This window comes from Aphelocoma coerulescens, chromosome 4 (genome assembly GCF_041296385.1).
Source record: "Aphelocoma coerulescens isolate FSJ_1873_10779 chromosome 4, UR_Acoe_1.0, whole genome shotgun sequence".
Taxonomy (NCBI): domain Eukaryota; kingdom Metazoa; phylum Chordata; class Aves; order Passeriformes; family Corvidae; genus Aphelocoma; species Aphelocoma coerulescens.
The window spans coordinates 55,781,489-55,807,060 of NC_091017.1; the positions used below are offsets into that span (position 1 = coordinate 55,781,489).

Consider the following 25,572-nt stretch of genomic DNA (forward strand, 5'->3'; position numbering starts at 1 on the left):
GTGCAAGCTGCAAACCCCAATATACCATTTGGCCAAATCTTCATCTGAGTTCTGGTGTGTCTAGATTTCAACCTCTGTATATGGGTTGCCACACTTTTTGAGCACATCAATTCTATAGCGCAGGGGAAACTGCATAATTATAGACACTAAAATATATGTGCTTCACAGTTTGTTCCTAGTGAAAAGTGCCTTTTAGCTTTGAGAGTCTGAAAATAACCAGGCTGTGAAAATCTGAACCCTTTTTTCACAGAGCACCAAACCAAAATCCCCATTACTTTATACTCTTTCCAAACTGATTTTAAAAATCAGCTGGCTTTCAGTGGCCTCACACCTTGCACTGGCTCTAGAACGAACAATCGAGAATATATCAAGCCATTCCTAAATTTCATGTGTGCCGTGTATTGTCAGTTCAGGCATCTCAAGGAAGCCTATCCACTTGGCTTCACTGAACTGCAGCAGACATTGATTTCTTCATTTTGTAACATACAGTAACAAGCTTCGGGAATCTAAGACAGATGAGATGAGATTTTCAGTTACAGTGTGATTCTGGAGCACATCTTTATCTGGCTTCGTCTGTGATAACAATTCTGTGGAGCCTTTTGGTGCCTGAGTGTGGCACTTTGTGGCAGATACCACAACACAGCATTCTCATCTGGAGATTACTGCTCTTCAGCACATAAAAATGTCAGCATGAACTGCTGTAAACCAACTTTAACCCACTGAGGGAAAAAAAAGACAATTGAACAGAGCATTCTGGAAAAAATATGGCTTAAAAATAGTTGAAACCAGGTATTAAATCCATTAGTGGAGTGGGGAACATAACAAAAATGTCCCCAGTTGTAACAGATTTGAAAATTCGTAACATGACATTTTGCATGCGATCTTTAATGTTCAAACAGTAACAATAGCTACTTTTAAATAGGGTTACAAAACCCAAGACTTCCAGAGAAGAGGTGTTGCAAGAGTTCACATGTAAAAGCATTTCTCCCAAAAGCCAAAAGATTTTTAACCGAGGACCGCAAATACCTGGCCACTTGTGTAACTCTGCACAAGTACAATGCCATTCAGATTCTTTTACAAATATGTCAGTTTTAGTGTTTCAGGAATAAATCAACACTTGAGGAGAAAGAGAAGTAGGAAAGAGAAGAATTCAGGAAAGATGGATGGTGACAGAAGTCCTTGTCTTGTGTGCTCAGGTACAGAAGTTTGTAAAGATTTAGGGCTGATATAAAAACCTCATACGAGACCAGGATATTTTTATGATCAGAAGCCTCCCTTACAATCAGGTCGATGAGTGGTAAATATTCAACAGTCTAGAAGCTGGTGGAACAATCAGAGCACCAGGTGTTCCGTGCCTCCTGGTATTCAAGGTGCCCACAATGTAAATACTTGCTCACCTACATCACAGGTGAGATAATCCTACTGTGCTATGTGGCATCTTCTATGGCACCATGCTATAAGCCCCTCAAAGGTTAGTTACGAGCTAGCTGAAGGACAGGGAAAGGGACAAAGGACATCCTGCTGGACTAAGAAATTCTCTTGGGATGAGACAGATCTGCAAGACTGCGTGAGAGAGCGTGCAGGATAGAGGGGACAGATAATCCAAGGAAGAGAGAACTGCCACCATTCACAAAGAATGTACAGCATTGTGTCTTGAGCCCACTACATCTTCTAGCAGAGTTCTCTTCCACACCTGAAGTTCACATCTCCTTAGCCTGCCTTTCTGTGCAGGAGGGTAACTTGGCCCCAGTACATACATCAGGATTTGACTCTTAGACTTGACAGGCTCCCCAGGATGTAAAACCTGTTTCAGTCTTACTTGGATACAACCTAGGCAGTTATACTTAGCATGCAAACTCAAAAAAAAAAGTCATTTAGCTATTCTAAAGACACCCGTGCAACCTTGTTCTGTACACAATCTTTTACTAATGTAGGTGACTGTTTTCACTAAAACCACTGCTTCAAAAAAAAGTGGGCTAAAAATATGTGAGAATTTAAGTGCTCATAAAAAAAATACCTTCCATCTCTGGAGACCGAAATCTTTTGCCTCCAGAATTACAGCAGGGACAACAGAGGTGATGGTAGCACAGATTAATTCCTGCCAGCCCAACCATATGTCTAAACTAACCCTGTCTGCAAGCCCTGCTGAGGATGCAACCCACTGAAGTCTAGGAAGAATCAGATTAATTTCCCATCTTTGACCACGTTGGTGAGGAACATACTAAGGTAACAAATCTCACAAAACTGCAGGACAGCTGTCAAAAGTCACTAAGTTTTGATCACTCCTATGCTGGACATACTGATGGCTGTTACGCAATGACTGACGCATGTCGAAGAAGTACTAGGCTTGCCTGCAGGCCGTTTATTACATGGATAGCACAATTCATTTCTGTAGTTAGCTAAAGGGAGAACCTCCAAAATATTAAACCAAACTTTTGGGATTTTACAACAATATATACAAGAGTCATCTAAATAAAATACACATTGGTTAGGTTTTATATACTAAGTTCTTAAGTAAAAAAAATCCACATGGACAGAGGTGGGGGTTGATTCAGGCAGAAGTTTGTCATTAAATAAATGCAGATGCAGACAAACCAACAACTGAGGAACACTGACAGAAACGAAAACAAAATCAGTACGGCTATTATCTGCAGATCTCCAGGCTAGGCCTGCTCCAGTCCAGGCTAGCAAAGTCCAAACACAGGCTTGTGAATAAGGATATGCACCTTTCATTTTTCAAGATAGCGCCCATGTGTTTTGGAGGGGAGAGGATCAGATAAAGAGCACATCTGTCTCACAAGAGGCACCTGCACTGTGGTCCTGCCAGAAGCCCTCCTTTGATTCACCTCCCATTCTCTCTGCTGCAGTATTTTTGTGAGAAAACAGAAACAACAAACATAAGCAAAAACACTGCTGACAGTCCTCAAAAGATCTTGCACTCATTAAAGGAGAAGAGCTTCCGCCTGTTCTGCCTTTTGGCTTGATTGACCGCTGTCCGCACAGCATATTCAAACACCTGCTGCACCCCTCTGTTGCTGAGGGCAGAGCACTCCAAATAGCCTTTAGCTCGCACGTCCTGGGCGAGCCGCTTTCCGTCTATTGGGCTGATGCAGGAGGAACGGTAGGGACCCATGTCACGCTGGTCAGTCTGAGTGGCCACCACCAAGACAGGGATGCGGGGCAAATGGCTGCGGATCTCACTGATCCATTTGTTCCTCAGGTTCAGAAAGGAATTGTGGTTTGCTACCGAGTAGCACATTAATACCACGTCTGCCTGTTGGTAGGAGAGGGGGCGAATGCCTTTAAAGGCATCACTGCCAGATGTGTCCCAAAGACCCAAGCTAATCTGTACACCATCCATGAAGACATCCACTCCGGTATTTTCATACACGGTGGGTCTGTAGTCATCTGGAAAAGTCTCAGAGGTGAAACGTACCAAGAGAGATGTTTTCCCAACTGCAGAGTCTCCCACCAGAACACACTTGATTGAATCCAGCATTTTATTAACGTCCAAGGCCAAGAGCACCGTCTCTGTGCAGCAGGAGTGGGATGAAGAGATGCAGTGGTCTTAGAGGCCTTCTATATAACTTCCATTTAGTGAGAAACCATCCAAATTTCTTTACTTCTTATGACTTGATTCTGTCACTTGAGACTAAAATTCCATTTTCTCCCACATGATTCTGTTGGTTTCAAATCTTCAGTGAGTCAAATGACGTTTCTGGAAGAGTAAAAATAAAATGTAACATTTATAACCCACAGAGAATAAACCATTCCTCATCATGATAAAGATGCCTGGACACATCTTTGGACCGCCATGGCAAGTATCCCTTACTGAGGATGATGAACTTTGCCATTTCCTCCCAGCTGGCTGTGTGTGCAACAGCCGTTCCTGTAAATAACCTTCTTGCTGCTCTACAGGGGCTAACAGTCTTACCACCACTGCCATTTTCCACTGACACAAACTATTTTTTCCCTCCAATTGTCTAAAGACTGATAAAATTAATTTAACTTTGGTATAACCGCTACTAATATGCTGTGAGATATTCCCTGCCTCTGACTTTCACCAAGACTGACAGAATCCTGAATCCTTAAATGATCAGTTCAGATTCCCTTGAAAATATACCCATGCTCTCTAGAGGTACTCAAGAGAAAAAAAGCTCTTTGCTAACTAATTTGACTATTTAAACAATCCTATATGGAACAGTAACACAGAACCACTTGAGACAATGAGAAAGCAAAGACTTCAGGTGTGAATCTCAAGTCAGCTGAACCTGAACAATTTTCAAAAGCAATGAAGGGATTCACAGCAAAAAATACCCAAAAAGAGTTTAATTTTTTCCTTACAAATTGCTTTCAACAATCGAGAAGCACAAGCCAAAGAAAGCCCCACTACCGATGCTTGCCCCAGTCAAAATTTCATTTGAAGGGGATAAAACTGTCCTGGCATTTACTCTCTTGTAAAACTTAACCAAGAGTACTCTTCAGAGTATGTAATTGCTTTTGAGCTCCTGCCAGCATTCAGTCAAATTTTCCTATTTTGAAAGCATTTGTTTCTTCCCCACTAGCTGTGTGCAAGATTCACTGCTCACACAGGGTGACACACAAGATGCTCCGAAAATCACTAACGGCAAAACTGAAGACAAATTAGTTCTGATGAACAAGAGTAATTAAAAAAAAGTATCACTGCATAATTTCAAAATGTCATGTGTTTGTTACATAAATAATATATTTCTGTTTCCTTCATATATGTATGGAGACATCACAGCTGAAGGCTATTTGCACAGAAATTAATGATGGCCACAAAACGCATGTACTATATTTTACTGTAACACTCTCCACTTTCAGTATCCTAACACACCACAAATCTCTCCCCCCCCCCCCCCCCCCCCCTTTATTTCTAGTACACTCCAAGCTTTGGCTTACTCCACAAAGGGGGAAAAACAAAGGAAAAGTGCTAGCTGAGCGTAGAGAGAACATTTTACAGGCACTGACAACTACTATTTGCCTACTTGCCCTGCTTTCATTTTGTAGTGAGGCCGTGCCCTACCTCCTCTTGTGCTGCTGGCACACCTGCATCTCTCCCATCAGATGCCCGGCGGAAAGAAGATGTGTGGCCGGAGCACGCTGCTTTATAGAGGTGGCCCTGAGTCTGCAGGGCCGGGCCTGTGCGTACTTGAGTTACGGTAGCTACGGGAGTCATTGCAACAGACGGTGCTTCCTGGCCTGCCAGCGAGACCGCGCTCTCACCATCACCGCTCACTTCTAGGAAGTGGGATGGAGGCTAGGCTGCTTCACAATATTCCTGGCTGCCGGGAAACAAGCTGCTCCATTAATTTAAGTTTTAGTGGCAGCAGCTGAAAATTTGCTTTTAAAGATTCATTAGGTCTAACTCCACTCTCTTGCCTTCTCTGTTCTCCAAACAAGCTCTCAAGGGAATTAAATGAGACATTTACAAAACACATCTATGAAAAATTCAAAAAGCATATGTATGATGAACATTCCAATTACTTATATGAATCCTAATCTCTCTTTCAGAGTATTCTACTTCAAAATTGGGTCAGCAATACATTTTGAAAACACCTCAATTCACGAAAAGACAATAGCGTCCTATTCAGACAAAGCTGCATACTCTCAGGAGAAAGTTTCCATGTACCAAGTATCTTTTTCAGAACAAACATTTCTTTGGTGCAAGCAGTCCTTAGTGCCTTCAGGTTCATTATTTTGTGCATATTGGAATGTGGGAGAAAATAAGGATGTCCAAAGCATGACTTTTGCAATTTCATCAATGCCAAAACAAAGAAAGACAGATAAAAGGATTGTTCTGGCACTCAACTTGTTGATTACCAGGTCCAATTATACTTGCTATTTTGAAAGAAAGAATATAAATGATTAAAGACTGAAAGAGATATTAAGGACTAGTGAATATGGCTAGTTGACAGACAATAACAAAAGCTGAAATATTCCATTGTGACAGTGCAGAATTGTTTTCAAAGCAAATGATATTGTTCTACATTCCACCAATGAATAATAAAAAAACCCTGGTATATGACAAGGTCCATATTCTGATCGCGTAGACAAATTGCCCTCAGTGGCCTTGATCTTGCATTTGTTCACAACCATTCGTGTGTCTCCATATACAAGTGGGACTAAATATGTGCCTTTAATTAGGCACATAGCTGGTCCTTGTTGCAGCCTCACAATAAGAGCAGTATTATTGTATTAAAATAATTACGCAAGTTCACCTCAATGGACAGAAAAAGCTTGATTAAACATCAACAAAAAGCAGTGTCCTTTAAAGACAGTACTGGGCGCTTCTGTGCCTCAGTATACAACCAGTTTTATAAATATTTGCAAAAGTTTTGGTCCCTTTCTCTCATATTCTGTCTTGGTCCAACAGTGCAGTGTGCTATACCCATTACAAGACTGCAGAAAACCTTCTGATCACAGATCAGAGATGGAGTCTAAGCTGCTGAGGGATTGTTTTTTTCTTCCAACAATTTGATTTTCAAAAATTTACCGACTTTATTAAGTTCATTTTGTATCTGGAATTCAATACATTAACCTGTATCTTCTTTTATGTTTTTTTTGGTTTATGCTTTCATCATTCATAATAACTTTATTTGAATTTTTGAATATTTGAAGATGTTATTTGAATAATGAAGTAAGACCTTTTATAAAATCATTAGGTATAAGAATGTATGTCTTATTCTTGTGTGGTCATGCTGAATAGTGATCTTTAGCAAACTGCAGGTTTGGTTCCCTCTGTCTTTGGAATACAGAACCCTGGCACTAGTGTGTGGTTACAGAGTGTGGACTTCACTGATGATGCGAGCACAAGAAGCCCTACAACAGCCACTCTCTGGCAGTGTCTGACCTTCACCTCAGCAATCTCAGGCAGGTAAAATGCCTCACACTTGATCATGGCTGAGTACAATATGGAGAAGGTGAGTGAGGTTACCAACCGGCAATGTGATGGGATGGGAAGTAGGGCACAGCAGCACTGAGCTCTTTGCAGGTAGAGGATTCAAGTGAATATAGATCCCATGAAAAACTAATATGGTATTTGCTGAAAGAGCTCTACCAACAAAGGAAAGCCAGACTGCTGTATCAAAAAGGGTAAGTTTATCAACTGAACCAAATGGGATTTTCATTTATGCCAAGAATATCTCTGGCATCTACTATAAAATCATTGTGAGCATGACTCACTATGGCTAAACATCTCCAGAGGATGGACAGCGTCTTATGAAAGGGGAAAATGAAAACAGTCAGGAACTTCTAATTTCAAAACCTATCTTAGATACTGACAGTGCACCCTTAGGTAAGCTGGAATTTGAATGGAATTAGCTCATATGTAAACAAACCATGCAGGCAAACATCCGTCTTTTTAGATCAGGCAATCACAAAAAGCTTCAGAGAGTTAAAGCAGTTAACATGCTAACTATTATTGCTATTATCCACTCCCTACCTCAGTTACATCTCAGTGGAGTTCCTGTTTATATCAGGATAACAGCAGGCTAGTATTTCAGTTTGAGCACTGTGTATACTAGTTCTTGAAGAGACCTGACATGGTGAGGAAATAAAAACATTTATACTAATAGAAAAGGTTGAAAACCACTGGAGAGACTTCCACTTGCTGTGCAATGCTTGAATGTACATGCTGTCTTTGCATACCTACTCTTCTAAGTCCCACCTCACACAGAAGTGGGGTCTGCAAAACAGTGCCTACAGTTCTTCTCCAGTGTGTTGATTGTAACCACTGCTCCTTCCAATTGCACCACAGATACATAAGAACTCTCCTTGCATCCCTTAGTTATAGACCCTCGAGGAGAGGAAGGAGGCACAAAGACTACCCTCACTGACCAGAACAGTGTGCAGCTTTACACCTTCACCTCCATGGGCACAGTGGGCACTGCAGGGCACAGACAGGGCCTGGGAACAACTCCTGCAAGCAGAAGGAGAGGGAGGAGGAGGAAAGCTGGCAGGAATCAAGACAGGGCAGAGATGCTGTTGCCTGGTTAGTGACCGGACCCAGAAGATACAGCCGCTGTGACACAGAAACCATGACTGTTGTGACTCCAGTCTGGATGCTCTGCTAGATCACCAGGTTGTCAAGGTCACACTACCTTGTTTTCAGCTCTGCGGATGAGGTGTACTTGCTCCACTCAGATACAAACCTCCAGACTGCTTCCAAAGCACAGGTCTCCTGAAAATTAATCCATCAGCTGCAGTCCGGCTGGAGACTGCAGCTGGTCTGCAAGCAAATGGCCCCTTGCTGTACCCGTCATGCACCCATTAAGCTGATTCTCTGACATTTGCGTTAGCTGTCTCTTGGTTTTTAACTTCTTTTAAGACAAACTTGATCTATAGCCCTGTCTTGACAATCAGCCTCCCACCACCTCAGAGAGTGTCAGCTTTTCAGTCCATAGTGGCATTCAGTGGTGGTACCACTGCCATGAAGAACTGGCTCACAGCCTGTACCTTTGCAAGGTGCTGCATCTTTTCCCCAAACGACTCCACCAAAAAAATCTCCCTTCAACTCATTCACTTCCCAAGCCAGCTACCACAGGGGCCATCTCTATTCTTTGGCCCAAGAGCAAGATGGCAGGTTACTCATTGGCAGAGTACTTCAGCTGACTGATATATTTATAGTACTGATGGATTAACTGCCAGATTATCTTTCAATGTGCTTTTATATTTCAAAGAATTGAAAGAATGCTTAGAAGCTTGGATGAGAGCTTTTACATGGATGTTTTATCCTTAAGTACAATATTTTCTGCAATGCCCTTCAAAAGTTAGAAAAGCAAACAACATCAAAGCCACGATATCTCGTCATCTCAAAAACAATCTCCTTCCACAATTAAAAAAAAAAATTGCAGACATAAAAACTTGGAATTCTTTTCTTTCACTCCCTTATTCACAAAACTGAAATCCTGTACATGTTTTCAAATTTCTGCGTTTCGTTTTGAAAAAAATACAAAACTAAATTTTGGGTTTAATTTCTAATTTATGAAATTTTGAGAAAATGGAGAACCACTTTTTTAGAAGCCTTTGCAAAAAATCACTTAAGGATCAAGACAACACCTGAAAATACCTCAGTTTCTTTCTATGGCAGTTTTAATAACGGCAAATGAAGAGAAGGATTTATGATCAAATATTCAGTAATCTTGTCAACTTTATTATTAGCAAGGGAACCCACATTATCAGATTTAAAGGAAATTCCCTCATATGAGAATGTGAAATCTCGATATAAAACAACAAACACAGACCAATGTTATTTACAAGATTAAATGAGATGTGAAGTCCTAGTAAAGGGATGAAAGCTTTTTGTATAACAAAATGTACATATTTACACACATGCTCACACACTGCACATTTATTTATACTGCATATTTATTTATACACAGAAAACTGCTTAATGAGCTATCTTAAATTTTTAAAAAATGCTTTCATTGCTTTAGTAATAGTACCTATAATAATATCTATATATAAACAATGGATTATGACACAACTAAAGATCTATTCAATTTACTATAGTCGCTGAGAAAAACTATTTAACTCTCATTCTAATTATCCAGTTAGACAAAAGAAGTATTTATTTTATCTTCAAGAACCCTCTTGCTGTGGCTAATCACACTTTGATTCAGCAATTTACAAATTAAACATGAGCAGAGATTATCAGAACCACTCCAAAAATCAACGAGAAGCCTGTAAGACTCTCATGTACTTATCTGAGATCCTAAATCTCTAAATAGAACTCAATGAGATCTGGCAATGAAAGTACCCACTTTAAGATTCAAGCCATTAGTCTGAAGTAATTTTTCTTCATATGTTTATGGAGTGACATGGTAAATTACAGACTTCGTGGCATTCATGGCATTATGGGGCATTTTCAAAAGGGAACCATGTATAAATATTCTCTCCAAATTAAAATTTGGGTAAATCAAGTGTAGGAAAGTAATCCTTTCACAGAGGAACCAGCTCATAAAACATTCTCAGTCTGATCCGATATCCTCAAAGTCATCAGAAATGGAGTGGCATGTCTTGCCTGAAGTTAGGTAAGCCTAGTGTTTTCCTTCTGCAAGATACTGGATACGTCACCTCTCTTTCCGACTCTTTTCTGTGCTAATTTTTCTCCTCTGCTCTTAAACAGAGAAGAAATTCTTGAGTTTCCCTACAGATACAGCCGTACACGGAGCAGCTGGTGTGCAAATGTCACACGTGTACGTTCGAGCACAGAAGTTCATCAACCATCTGTCCATCTGCCTTCCCTCATAGTAGCTGTTTCCGTGCACACACACATACACACACATCTATATGTACATATATATACATTACTGACATAGAACTGCTTCTGGGTCCAGATGGGGATACAGATACACTTGCAGATGAACATGGATACCAAGTGCTGGGTGCTGACTGCAGTGCTATCACACGTACCTACGAAAAGTTTTTCTATTAAGAATAACTTAGAGGTCAAAAGCAAATTTTCAGCAAGTCTAACTGCATTGTAGCCAAACTGAAGCCTTGATAATACAAAATACAAAATTTCAGTAATTGACTTCAATCAGACTACTTGTGTGTAGAAGTACTGACATGGGGAAATGTTTGCAGCTTTGGGCCTCAAACCGCTTCAAATTTTTCATGCCACATCCTCTTTTAACACAGTTCAATTTTCTTGCAGTTTGAAACAAATCAAAAATGCATTTACAACATATTTTTGTAGGATTTTTTTTTACAGATTTAGCTCTTCGAAATGTCCCAAATTTTTTTTTTGTGTTGAAATACTCTTTGGCTGTTGAAGTACTCTTTTATATACAACCTTCAACAATGATTGTGATTTCTTTCCAGAAACTCTCTATTTCTGCTTGTTCTTTTTTTTACCATCTGCAGACATGGGCATAATCATCATGAAGTATCCATTTCTCTTTCATATACAACTAACATCTCTTAGTTTTAAATAATAATTTGTAATTTCTCAGAGAATGATGCATTATTTGCTAGACTGGATGCATAGAACTGTATATGTACACAAATAGATACACAAAAATATTGAAAATATATCCGTGTATATTTAAAATCTAATTATTTCAATAATGAATCAATACATCCATGTACAAAAAAAATTACATCCTTACGTACATGCTTGTATGTCCATATACATATATATATGGACACATTGATACTAATTCATTGCAAAACACATTGCTACAGATTGCTGTAGGAAACAACAAATTGTGGGCAAGATATGTTACCATCATTTGAAAACCTGCATACATATTTTGCATCAAATGGATGCATTATTGAATTGACCGTGGTTTACATACAGGTACACGTGTATCTGTATGCACATTAGCAGAGATTACTGCTGTGCTAAATGGGGATTTGCAAAAACCTAAGTATCTAGTGGATAAGAGTTTTACATATAAAATTACACAGTCACCCATTGTAAACTATTACATTTCTGCTCTGTATGCAGCCATCGTATTTATTAGACACATCTTTACAGTATGTTACAACGCTTTGCCATTAAGGAGATGCATGGATTTATATTAAATCCTGCAGATGTGTAACACAATAAATTGTTAAAATAAACTGGCAATTCTATATATGCACTTTCATTTGCAGGCAAAAAGGCTTCCCCTCTTTCAGAGCCTGTGCCAAGCCCATTGCAGCGGAGAAGGCTGACTTCTGTGTGCTTTGGCTCTAACCTGGGGTTGGACTGCACTTCTCTCCCCTGTTTGCACACTGCCTGATCTTCTTGACTGGCTCTCTTAAACACTTCGAAGTAATCAATAGTAACAGTCCAGCTAAAAGCTAATACATGAATGATACAGGTGATGTAACATTCTCCTCAGTCTTAAAAGGTCTTTAAAAAATTGCCCTACCACTTTTACATTTTCCTTAACAGACCCCTTGCAAGATCTCCAACATTACTTTCAGAAGTCTCTTCAGGTTTAACTTTGCCCTGATTTTCTAAAAGACCTAGCACAAAATAAGGATATTCTCAAGTCTAGATCTTCTCCCCCTAGTATCAGTGGGAGAAGAAGGAGGTTCTCCATGTTAATCATTAAGTTATGTATTTGCACAGGTTTGATTTCAGTGGGAGGTAAAGGTGGAGGAGGAAAATGTTAGTTAGAGAATAGAATTAGCCAGTGTTCCATGGAAGATTATTTTTGTATATTTTGTGATAAGAATAAAGTGTTGGATGTACAGGTGTTTTGAGTAGTAATAATGCTATTTCAGTTGATCAAACAGTTCACAATAATGACCTCTTGTTAAAACATACTGATTTATTTTTAATTTAGGAAGAACTCATATTTACTGCATGTCACTGTTCGTTTTGCTGTGATGAATATTAAACTTCTGAAGTTAATGAGCAAAGCTAGCAAAGGAAGCAACAATAATTTGGTTGGTTATTTATTTTATAACACAGAAACTCCCTGATAATTTTAGCTTTTCCCCCTTAGGACTGCCAGCAACAAACCCCTTTTTCTGATCTCTGTATATATATCCAAGTGTTTAAAATCATAGTCTAGATTTCACACAGTGGGAAACTGCCATCTTCAATATCATCCTTAAATTTTGTATGCACACATGTACATTAAAATGTTAAAAATTTGAAGAGCTTGCTTAGAAATAATTTCAATTACTTTTCAAGTAGCAGGTGCAACATAAAACATAAAATTATCATAACTTATCCTGCATTTGTTGATTTATGATTTTTATCTTTTTGTTTTATAAATTAAAAAAAAAAGCAGTTGCCTTCCACAATCTATGCCATGAGTCAGTATTCATGCACTATATCCAGCACACAGATAAAATAAGAGATAATACTTATCTACAGTACAAGCAGGAATTTTTTTTCTCACCATGCAGCCTCTCTAGAATTCCTTAATTGTAGCAGATAAAATTAGATAAAATAAATGGGCATGCATACTTGCCTTCATCAAACTGCCTACGTTCCATGCATAGTTATGATTAAAAGCCAATTTCAAAGGAACGTGCTTTCTTCCCTTTTTTTTCCTAGAATTAGCACAAGTTATACCTGGTAGCTCAGATTTTACATTGGTTTATATCTTACACCAATCATATGCCCGAGCAGAATATATATTTTAGTGCCTGTTTTCCTTTACTCTTCTCTGATTCCATTACAACCTTGATCTCTTGCCACCTTTATATAAAACATATAATACTGCAGACAACAGCGGGTCATATGGAATAGGTTAAGAGGAGAAAAGACTGTACAACCAAAAGTAATACATAAATCCTTCTCACTCATTCTTCAGCTGAGTATTTCAAGAAGCCATTTCATATATTTATAGCTGACATCTACTTGGCTTTCAGTTGGTTTAAAGATCATGCAAATCCCCACAATACGGTAAATCTTAATGCAGAATTCTTCAGTGGGAAGCATAGAAAGCTTTCCTTGATTTTCTTGATTTTTACATATTTTGAATGAAAATGATCACACATATGAAAAGAGAGATATTTTAGGAGAAAGATGTTTGAACATTATGAGAACATTTCCCATGCTTTATTTTTGAATCCTGGTGGACTTGATTCAAACTCAGAGATAATTTACCCAACAGCTTTTCATCCAGAATTAAAACTCCACTGAAAGAGATGGGAATTTAAAAACTTGCATTTAAATTGATGGAAACTAAAGAAATAACACGAAGGGTTTTTATGACAGCTGTTTCATAATATATTTTTATATTGAAAAAAACGAAAGCCCACAGATAATTAGATATATAATTAATAGATAAATTAATTTAAGTATATCAGTAGCTCAGTAATTTTGAACTCCAAAGTCTTTACCCATTTTTAAGCACAGTCATTTGATGGAAAAAAAAAGGCAAGCTGAAGACTGTGTGTCCACTGGCACGCGTATCAATGAAAGGAAAGAACAGTTTTCTTGTAAGTTTGAGAGGTTTCATATTTTTTCAATGACCATGGCACAGGAGACAACCAAAAGAGATGCCTACCTACCATGGGGTCTTGGTCTCACGCTTTTATATTAGGAGAGCCAGTTCTATCTATATTTTGACATAAATCAGTCTAACTTTCAAAAGCAACACATTGTCACTCATGAGGAGAAGAGCTGTGACCAGATGGTACAACAACCTCAAGCTGGCAAGTGTCAGTTACTGGTACTCCACGCTCACACTTGTGTGTGAGGAGCGAAATCATGCACAGTACGTAACCACAGCCCACTGTGCCAGCTTCTGCCAGGAGAGGTGTTTGCTCCTTTTCCAGCACATGCTGGGTCTTTCCCATGTGACAGGTCACCGTGGCTCCCCATAAGGAAATCTCCAAACCATAGCAGAATCCTTGTGTGGTTTCCAGCAGATTCATGCATTTTGTCAGGTAAAGACAAGCATGTCAAGTTCAGCCCCACCCTCATCCCTCAGGAATTTACACTTCTCCTTGCCTTCTGTAACCAAAGACCAAATGCAATTCCTCGTGCGAAAGCAATACAGCACAGACGCAGCAGCAGGCAACTGTGCAGGAGGGGAATGATAAGGGTCTGTGATAAACACAGCGCACAGCCACAAGCAAGGCTGGGCATTCCTGTACCTGCTCTGTCAGGAATACATGCATGCACTAAGTGCTCAGACCATGTTCCTAGCTAACTTTCAGCCACCCTGTCAGCAGTGACAGACTGGGACTGCTGGGACTATTGCTCCTTGACACTTTGCCAGCTGCTCATATTAGACCTGATACACCAAGCTTTTGCAGCCATGACTTCCAGTACTCACACTCACTGCTGCATTACAGAGGTTTCACAAGCTCCAAAAGTCTCCCCCTTCCACTGTCCACTGAGCCTTCTGCTGGATTGGGAACCTTTTCCAGTTCTTCACTGACATAAAAATTGAAGGACAACTAACTTCTGCTAAGCAAATATGAAACTCTACTTGGTTTTGTGGAGAAGAGCTAATGGTAGGCTACACCACAAAAATTTTGTTGCTACATTGCTTTGTTGTGTTTGTGTGATCCTGTCCAGTATTTTAAGGCCATAATGCTTTAATAGTGGGCTTGAGACAGCTGCAGCCAACTTCCTTTCTTAATTGCTATGCTGGGGCTATCTCAAAATATTTTTCAGCTATAAGCTGTATCATAGCTTGGAAACATTTGAAAACCGTGAATTTAATAAAACCACACACCACTAGCCAAAAAGTGAGAACCTAATTTGGGAATGATGTTAGGCTGTGTGGTGTGATGTCTAAAATGTTACATCAAGACTTTGAAAAAGCTAAGTTTTACAGTTACTTCTTTTATCTCTTTTCAAACAATAATCAAAAGCACTATAGAAAAAGCTGCAATTTTTCATTTTATGGCCAATGTCAAATTAATCCCTTGAATGGTGCATTCAGTAACATTCTACTGTTTCTTAGGGAAAACTATAGAATCACAGCATCAACATTTCACAAAGAAAAAGTGGGGTGAAGAGGCAATTTTCACAGAAAATCGTTAACACTAAAGTGCCTAATCCACCTGCTGCTATACATCTAGAACCGCATAGCAAAAGCAAGAGGAGAAACAGCAGAATTTCATCTCCCTGCCTGGGTATCCTCCTGGCTGATTATCAGAAAGCGTCACTGAGAAAAGCACCTCGGGAGCTTCCGCTGGTGCAGACCCACTGCTCTACAAAACGGGCACAGCCTGCGAGACCGCCACCACGCTGACTGCTCATTTCCTGTGTGCTCTGGGTATGCTGCAGATCACCCACTTACCTCTTTGAGGATTTATATGGCTCGGCCCTCACTGTAGAAGTGATCACTTCCCTAAAATCACTGGCACTAGCAGCTGTTACCAGCAATGAGACTTTACCATCAATTTTGAGGCCTGATGCTCTTCTGCTATGAGTTGATTTCACACTGCTTTGGCACAGTAAATTTATCTTAAAATGGGATTAAATGACAATAATTTACAGCCATGTTGCCCTGCTGATGGGCTATGAATTTCTGTCTTGCTATACATGAAAATCAAACACATTTTTAAATTTAATTCTTTGCTCTGGAACTTAGTGAGTACAGATTACTTATAAAAACACCAATTCTCTGTAACTACAAACCTACAGTTATTCCTGGTTTGCAGCACCTAATCTAGGGAATGTAAAACCTGGTATTATGCCTCACTGAGGCCTGCTCTCTAAACTTAGCAGGAAGCAAGCGCACATGTGGCTTTTCGACCCTGCGGTTACTGCCCAAGTCTCAAACGTGGTATTCACATGAAGTCAGTACCCACTTTCTCCAGTAGATTTGACTTTATTGGTATGATAGATCTTCAGATCGGTCTCTGAAAAATTACATCAAACCCCATTCTAAAGTCAAGTAAGTATACACATATGGTCCTTCCTACTGGAAAATCACAAACACACCACACACTGATCTAAATGATGGGGTTGAAAATGTGAAATATGAAGCAGGAAAATATAAAGCACTATCCCACCTTATTCCAACAGCAACAGACACCAAAATTTGCTGACATATGTGCCTGTTCACAACTAACTTATCTCATTTACCCTACCTTTTTCTTCTGCAAATATTTTCTTCAGGATAAATCCCTCATTAAAGCTGGCCTCTGGCAGATGCCACAGCTTAACTCCTGTCCTATCCACAGGTAGAAACACAGCTTAAAGGAGAAGTTAGAAAATCTTAAATCCACATTCAGATTTTTTTGCAGGGACCTGTGTCAGAGAGACGGTTCCAGCCTCAGCGTGCTCTATCCTCATTCACCTTTCAGGTTAACTGCATCTCATTGGCAATGTGACAAGACCATTCCATCACCACAAGAGCATCATAAGATGCAGGTTTTATGAGCAGAATCTGGAAATGGGTGTGCAGAGACGTGCACACATGCACACACACACACACACACACACATACTGCTCTGTAAGGGGACCCCACACCATAAGCATGCCACAGTAGGCTCAGAAAGCAAAGAAGCCATGGGAGTGACCTGAACACAAGGAGTTACAGACGTGGCCATTTAGATGGAAACCTTCCATCTCAGAATGTGGCACAGGCATTTATTAGATCTAGCAGGACCAGGCAGCTGCTGGAGCCAGAGCCAGCCACAGATATGTCAGCAAATTAAAAATATTTTTAATCTCACTCCAGTCCTAAAAACCTATTTCTCAAATTTTCACAATAAAGTCTTCACCTAAATTTGCTTGGGAATATTTAAGATGAAGCAGAACAGTTTCCTCATAAGCATGATGTACTTCACAGAAGTGGAAGAAGACCATCCCTTGAAGTGCTGAAGATTTACACATCTATCACTCCTGGGTTCATAGTTCATACAACAGAAAAGAGCATCAGAATCAGATCCACCATCTTGAGAGCAATTCCGATTTTTTCTTTTTTCTTATATCAATTAACATGGAAGAAACTGTAATGGCACAGCCCATCACACCCCTCTTTCTACTTTATATAAGGCCTTTTTATGCTGGAGTGAAGAAAAACCTCTGGAACAAATGAAAATTCACAAAATGCAAGATCTAGACCAGTGTTTAATTGTTTATCTCAATACGAGCATTTAACAGATGGTATTTAACAGAAAAGTAAAACTGATTATGTAAACCAATTTCACAAACTTATTAATAAAAGTAATTAACAAGAGTAAAACAAAGTATACTGAATTTGATTCAGAATATCAATTCACATTAAGACTCCTAGAAAAAAAAGAAAATGCAATGAACTCACCAGAGGCAGGAAGCTGAAAGAGGCTGTTGAAAATAAACGTTACGGAAGTCAACTATCCTGGATGAGACAGGGGAAGAAAAAAAGAAGAGTGGTATTCTGTGTTCTTGGCTTTTTCAGATAGACTTCTTTTTTAGCAGATTAGAACAACTGTATTATTAAGAGGACAAAAAAACCCAAAAGCTCTAGAGGCAACCAGAGACCCCTGTGCATACAGGCCAGAGTAGTCCTGGCAACTGGGTCTAGCCCATCTGGAGGCAGCAGTGACAGCAGACCCAGATGCAGTGTGACGAGAAAGAGAGGAGAGGTTTAGCGTAAGTCAGCTTCCTGGTGAGAGCTTCGCAGCTCTGCCTGTGTGGGTTTATTGTGGGTTGGTGTATGAGTTGGTATATCTTTCTCTCTTTGGTGACTATGGGAGCAGATGTAAAAACCTTGAAGACGGGGGAGGGAGGCAAACCCTCCAGGCTGCAGGAAGCTTTCTCTTTGCACTCTGCTGCTCCTCCAGCTCCCTCCTCCCTGCTTCAGGGAATAATGGCACAGCACAGCCCAGCAGCTCAATACATGCGAGGAGAAAAGGAGATCAACAACTGCCCAGCACGGCTACGTGCAATTTACTCTCTGGTAGCAGGAACAACACCTGGGATATTCTTCTGGAACCTGGAATATGGCCCTGCCTGGAAAGTATACATGTTCAGCTGACTTTGTGCAAAAACCCAAGGCAGGCACTTTGGGTGATTCAACATTGGTGTACACAGTTTTGTTGTCATTCAATGAGGATTCCTCTGAAGCACTGGTTAGGACTGATCAGTAGTATCATTTTATCAGCATATATGTCCTCTCTTCTACCAGCATAAGGAGGCTGAGCAGGTGGAGGGACCACAGACATTGAGACTCCCACCTTTCCCAGCACAGACAAACTGAGCTGGCCAGATTCTCATCACTTCCAGCTACCACAACTACTACAACACTGAAAGCAAAGCTGTGATGGTAGTTTCAGGATTTCAAGTGTCTATGGTCTATACTTTAGGAGCCATCAGCACAAGAGGTTGTCCACTTTGTATGATCAGGCAATCAGAATGCAGGGAGGGCACTCCTGTCCCATTCTGCTGAAGCAGCCCAAGCTCACCGGCATAGCAGGAGAGCTCGGGGGCAGAGGCATGAGCACTGGCTTCCCAAGCAGCCTTGAAACCCAGAAGCATAGAAGTGGAAACCAAGTCCTTTTCAGCAAATATTTTGGGCTCAGTGAAGTTATCTCAGACCATCTCCAGCCATGAAACAGTAGGAACAGACTGCCTGATCCAGATCTAAAGCCATGGATTTTATGTTCCTTGCAGGATGGAAACTCTCTGAAGACAGCTAATGAATTGGTCCACATTAACATTATGACAGTACAATGCATTCCAAGATAAAGTCATATTGCTTCCAAGAAAGATTAAAAACCAACAGAATAATTTACAAGATAAAGCAAAAAGGAAACAAAAAGATAATTTATGTGTAGATGAAAGGCAATTTGTGCCAAAAATATAAAAAGAATATAGCCTATGTAAACATGCTGTAAACATGCTGATGCAAAGCTTGCAGAGCAGTGCTGCACAGTTAGGCTGGGGAATCACTTTGTTTCATTTCCCTATAAAATGAAATTAATTCAGTTAATTATCAACAGTGATGAAGGTAAGGAAGGCTCACAGAAGGCATTTTGGGAATCCTACCTTCTTAAAATCTTCAAACGTCCTTTTAGTTTGAGACAGGATTTTGAATAAGGGGCTTCAGTGCATCACCAGTTTATGTGAGAACTTCTGTTTCTTCATTTTCATATTAAATATCTATTTGTCCGTTTTTAACAGGGTTTGGGTTTCCCAATAGCAGCGTAAGCAATCAGGCAGTAAGTTTCCATTGCAATTGTGATAAAGCAAATGAGACACCCAAACATTTTTAAATGTTTCCATCAGAAACATTCAGAACTGTCACAAGTAGAGAAATAAATACTATTTGCAAATTATACCGATATAAATGCCTTTCGTGATCATCACCAATTTTAGGTCTGCTACAGAGAGCAGATACTTAAAAATGCAACTACTCTTCTCTGTTTCGTGCTGAGATTAATCCAGATGTGAAGCCATCTGGCTAAGTAGTTTGCATTTTGGAAAAAGAGTGCATCCATCTGTAAAATACTTCATAAACAACTATTGAACTGGGTGAACTCAGCAAAGAAACCATAGAGTAAGAAACATGTTCTAACATGTCTTGATTTCCACCCATGTCCCCCCAGTACATTTTCTGAATGATCTTGACCCAATAACTTCCCAAAAATAGTTGAATTTTATTTATTTGAGACCTTTCTTAGTAATACACATGCTTCATGCATTTGATCCATCATTTCACTTCCAAGAGACCTGGAACTCCAACAAAAGACCCTCAGCTCCATGCACTCTGCACATGTAGGTAATTCCAAAGTTAGGTGTAAAATTGACACCTGACCTGTTTCTCTTGATCCTTGGTTATTTGTTGGGTTGGCTTTTGGGGATTTTTTTTGTGTTTCTTACTGCAGTTTTTCTGCTTCTTTTCACCTCTTCATGCTGTGCAATGAAGGGGAACATCTGGCTATGAGAGAATAGTTAATACATTAAAAAATACATTGCTTCTCCTTTTCAAAAAACTCATTATGAGTCATTATCTGGGACTTTCAGAAACAAGCACTTTGTTGTGGAAAATATTTATGGGGGCGGAATTAAGGCTTGCAATTTATTTTTGCATTGAGAAGTAGGCTGACAGCAAAAATAAAAGTCTCAAACCACAGGTAACTAAGGGTTTATAAGAAATTATAAAATAACATTACCCAGGGTCTTGACATGGGTTAATCTTCAATGAAACGTCGTATTTCTTCTTAATCCACTGCTTTCTGTCCCTCTTGGAGAAACAAGACAGCTGTTGATGGTAGGAAGGGGGTTGAGATTAAGGAAGGAAGCTGTTCCTGTCCCCCCTGCCTGATTTCCTTTTTGTTCTCAGATTCGTTCAGCTCTGACTTTGGTCTGCCTCAGATAGCATGGTATGTGCAGTGCTCAGGAAGTAAACCATGGCACTCTTGATACCCACTGTATTTAACCCCACAAACCTTTCTCCTGTTCTAGATGATCATTAAATTACACAAAATAAAGTTAATCATTGCTTATATCTAGCCACTGCCCCAGGTACATAAACAACACACAAGAAGAAGTATGCTTATTTTGTGAAAAAAGAGCCTAATTCTTTTTTGGTATCATTTTCAAAGGGAGGCAGGAAAAATGTGTGTGGTCAAGATGCCAGTGGTGTGTTAGGAAAACTGGGATGTGCCTATTTGCTTTGCCCCAAGTTCCTAGGCAGTACAGGGGAAATCAGGTAGGTCGCCCAGACACATTTCAACCTGGGGGTGAAGTCATTCCCTTCCCAGGAACAGATACCTGAGCAAAAAGGAGGCTTCCTCACAGCATGGCAGAGAGCATGGCTAAGAGAGTCTCTAAAGCAGACCAGGCACAGTAACTTCTGCAGCATTACTCATTGCGAGAGCACTCAATCTGAAAGAGGAAATGAAAACGCAGTCCCACAAGCACTTCCTATATGGATTTTGGTAAAACTCTCACACACTATTTACTACGCCTTGATGAGCTTAGGCTTTGGTTCCTCAGCAACCTAATGCTGTGGGTTAGATACTCCTCAGGTTTGGTAGTGAAGTGGCACAAACTGAGCCTGTGGTGATAAAACAGAACTCAAAATCTAGCATGAGGCAGGTTCCTGACACATTGTGTGGGCAGGACTAGAGGCCTTCAGAGGGTGAGTCAAAGCCCTCCAGAATACTCACACTGGAGCATGCCTGACACAGAAGCCTAAATGAAGAAACATGCCTGAAATGCCACCCTCTCCCTGTGGACTCTCCTGCCTCCCTCCTGAGTTACAAAGTTCAACTTCCAACTCAGCTCAGCTCTTGAGCCCCTTACCGCACCATTGCCTCTTCCCCTTCAGTGACAGGCTTGCCCTAGGCTTCAGGTGGCCACAGAGCAGCCCTCCAGCTACTAGTCCTCTGCAGGATTTGGCCCTGAGCTGCCCAGTTTCTGGGTGCAGTGCTGAGGTGGGCGCAAGGCACGGGGCAACTCAGACCTGGGCATGCCTGAGCAGCACAGACCTCTCAGGCCTAAAATAAAAAACCCTGAGTTGTGCAAACAATGATCAAACGTGGGTTAGGCACCAAGATTTGGGTGTGGTCATCTCTATTCATTCAGCCTCTTTTCAAGACTGATGCACCTCCATACATTAAACCCATACACTTGTGAGGGAAGGCAGGCAGAGATTTCCCCACTTTCTGAGACCACAGCTTTCTGCTATCTCAACTACAGAACTATTCTTTATTACTTTTATGTTTCCCCACTGTGTAGAGGTTACTAATAAGCTCTTTCTCTGGGGTATTTCTCTTGAGATTAGGTTGTCAGCAACATGTGCTCTGTGACAAAACTAATGCTTACATACTTTATGTTTTCTTGGAATCTGATACACAGAATCCAGTGTCCTAACTTCCTAGCACAATTCCTCCTGTGACATCAGCGCAGAACTGGTGGACAATGTACAGGAAGTGCTTTCCTCCAGAGCAACATGAAAACCTACATCCCCTTCCTTGAAAGTGAAGCGTGCTTAGGAACTGCACTGAGGGTTACTTAACTACCCTGTTTCTCATTCTGGGACAGCCTAGCATAAAAGCAGTCACATCATATAATCATAGAATGTTTAAGGGTTGGAACGGACCTTAAAGATCATCCAGTCCCAACCCCCCAGCCCATGGGGAGGGACACCTACCACTAGACCAGCTTGCTCCAGGCCTTATCCAACCTGGCTTTGAACAGTGTGAGTGTTGGGGTGTCCACAGCCTCCCTGGCAATCTGTTCCAGCGTCTAAGAACTAATTCAATCTTCTTCCCCCAAATCAGGTTCCTAATTCCAAAACACCCATCTGCCCTACTGAAGGAACAAGATTCTTTCTGTGTTTGCCTAGTTGTGGTTTTTTTTGCTGGCACTTTGGGAAGACATTTGCGACCTCACAGGGCAGCCTGGGGGTCGAGGGCAGGCCTCTCCAATTGGCAGAAGCTGCTCCTGTCCCCGCTGCCTGATTTCCTTTTTGTTCTCAGATTCGCTCAGCTCTGATTTTGGTCTGCCTCAAATAGTATGGTGTGTGCAATGCTCAGGAAGTAAACCATGACACTCTTGATACCCACTGTATTTAACCCTACAAGCCTTTCTCCTGTCCTAGAAGATAATTATAAAATAAAGATAATTGTTGCTTATGTCTAGCACCAGAGATATAAACAACACATAAGAAGTGTGCTTACTTTGTGAAAAAAGAGCCTAATTTTAAATATTTTTTTATTTTTATTTTCAAAGGGAGAACACGCAGAACATGCAAGCCCACGTGTTTCTCTAACTGTTTAACTTTTGCAGTTTTCTCTCTCCCGGGGGACATTCACACTTCCTTCCCCCACCTGGATCTAATGCAAAACTAACGCCCATGGCTTTGCTGTAACCGTGGAGGAGGCTCCAGTTGTTTTCTCTGTGAAGCCAACCCCACCTGAGGCTGTCCCGGCTGCAGGACCAGCCTGCGGCCTGGCCCAGGGCTCAGAGCCGCCGAGGGGCTCCCAAGGCGGCTGCCCGGGCCAGCGCATGCTGGCACCGGGAACCAGCGCCGAGGGAAACGCAGGTTCCTCCTTTGGCTCTGCCCAGGAGACGCCGGGCTGCGCTGTGTCGCAGCAGGGAAGTGGCGGAGGGAGCCTCTTCTCTCAGCAGCCCCGCTGCAGCCGTCCCGGGGCTCCCTCTTCCCTGCTCCCGCAGCCCCCGGTCAGCGCCGGTGGCTCCGCGCCCCGGGAAGCGGCGGCTCCGGACAGCTCCCGGCTCCGGGCCCGGGGGAATCGCCAAGCACACACCGCCCGCACACACCGCCCACACCCACGGCGGGAGCGGACAGCCTGCGCCCCGCTGCCTGCTCCCCAGCGCCTGCTCCAGCCCCGCGCCCGCGGCCTCGCCCTGCCCATCGGTGCTGCTGACTGTGCAATCGTCTTGTCAGGAAAGAAAACAAACCAGGCCTCCTGCCCCAGCTATGGCAGAAGCCATTTGCGTTCCCCTTGGAAAATTCAGCAATCTGAAGGTAGCAGCCAGTTTTGTTTTGAATGTGCTTTTCCCACTTGCTCCTGCTTCGAAGAAGGAGATAGGGATACTTGTACTGCTCAGTCTCAGGCTCTCTGCCTCACCAGCCAGTTTCTCCTTTCCAGTCCATAAACATGGAAATGTTACCCCAAAATAAGGCTCAGAACAGGAGCCTGACATAGGTGCCCAGACCTGCTCCCAAAGCACTGTCTTGGGGAAGCCCCCCTGCCAGGCAGAGTTCATCATCCCTCCGAGATGATGTTCTCTCTACAGCATATCAAAGTAGCTACTTTACATGGCTATCTTGATAAACGCCCAAACTTGTCTATATGGCACTGCAAGACAGTAAAAGGAGATAATCTGAAAAGGCAAGAAGGGCACACAGGGCAGGAAGACTACTTTTACCCTGATTTAGAGGCAGGAATCCAAGGCAATGCCTTGTGAGTTAGCTGACACAGAGCAAACACTATTATGGAGAGCTCCCACAGACCAACTTCATGGGGCTACCATTTCTCCATTTACAGACCAAACTGATTAAATATGTGGCATTGGCAGAGGATTTCCACTGCTTGCTTTCCTGGCCAGTGTGTATGACTAGCCACAGATGTCTATGAAGGAGAATCCTGTTTCTCAAGATAATACAAAAATAACACTGATCCATGCAGTTGCTTATCAAGCTTGTAGAAGGAAAACTATCATTGCAGCACTGCCACACTCAAATGTTTACTGCCCCAAAAAATTAGAGATATCACATCCTAATCACACCAAGGAAATGCATCAGCATTTAATATTTTGCTATTACTTTAGCATTCCTCAAAGTCATGTAAGATTTTTTTCTGGGCCATATGAAAAAATGTTCCCTACTCACAAGGAGTATACAAATCAAGTTTTAGACCCAACATAACACAGAAGACACAAAGCAGCTTAGGACAATAGGGAGGAAAGAAAGCAAGTTGGTGGCTTTTATCCTGTGGTCCTCCTCCACCCTTTTCTGTTTCCACAGCTTGAGTTAAAGATCACACAGCATGACAGCATAAAAGTCTCAGGTCTCTAGTGGCACTAGGCATATGTAGCTGCTTTTCTCAACCTTTGAAGAGGCAGGGATTTTCAAAATGTCCGTTCTGGAATGGATGTTAAAAGTCCCTTATTTGTTCACCAAAAATCACCAAAACTGCAAGTCTTCCTCACCCCACCCACAAAGTCTGCAACAGAGGTTTTTTTCTCGGTCAAGACAAAGATCTGCGTAGCACTTCTTAAAATATGAAAGCTACGTAAGTAAAGCTAAAAGAACTGAACACGGTACAAAACAAGGATGCTGAGCCCTATCTACTACATTTAATTCAGCAAGCCCTCTGAATGGTGTATGCCAGTGACAGGCTGCTTTGAGAGGCTGGTTCGGATAGATAGCACTGCCCTGCTGGAGCTAAGGGAAAGGGGCTGCCCCAGCAGTAGGGCCCCACCCACGCATGGCTCCTTGCAACATGGTCCTGGCAGCCCTTCAGGGTCTCTGGATACCTCTGCACTACCCACTCACCACTCAACTTTTCCTATCAGGTTTTGCAGCTCCATTCTACTGTTTGCCATCCTCTCAATTCACTGCCAGGCCCTTACTCTGTGCTACCATCCATCCTCCAGCATAAAGTCCCTCATGCTATAACAGGCCTTTCTTCTTCATCACAGCAGTCTCTTGGTACTGTCTGGATCCAGCA

The 25,572-nt window shown here is 41.4% G+C and overlaps 1 protein-coding gene across 1 annotated transcript; it reads right to left on the bottom strand.

Annotated features, from left to right (window-relative positions):
- Positions 1-2,365: 2,365 nt before the first annotated feature.
- On the bottom strand, positions 2,366-17,936 carry RHOH (ras homolog family member H). Its single transcript, XM_069012190.1, has 2 exons — positions 17,709-17,936; positions 2,366-3,718 (listed from the first exon to the last, which is right to left on the bottom strand). Exon 2 carries the CDS (start codon positions 3,497-3,499, stop codon positions 2,924-2,926), a length of 576 nt encoding a protein of 191 aa, XP_068868291.1. The 5' UTR covers positions 3,500-3,718; positions 17,709-17,936; the 3' UTR covers positions 2,366-2,923.
- Positions 17,937-25,572: the final 7,636 nt, after the last annotated feature.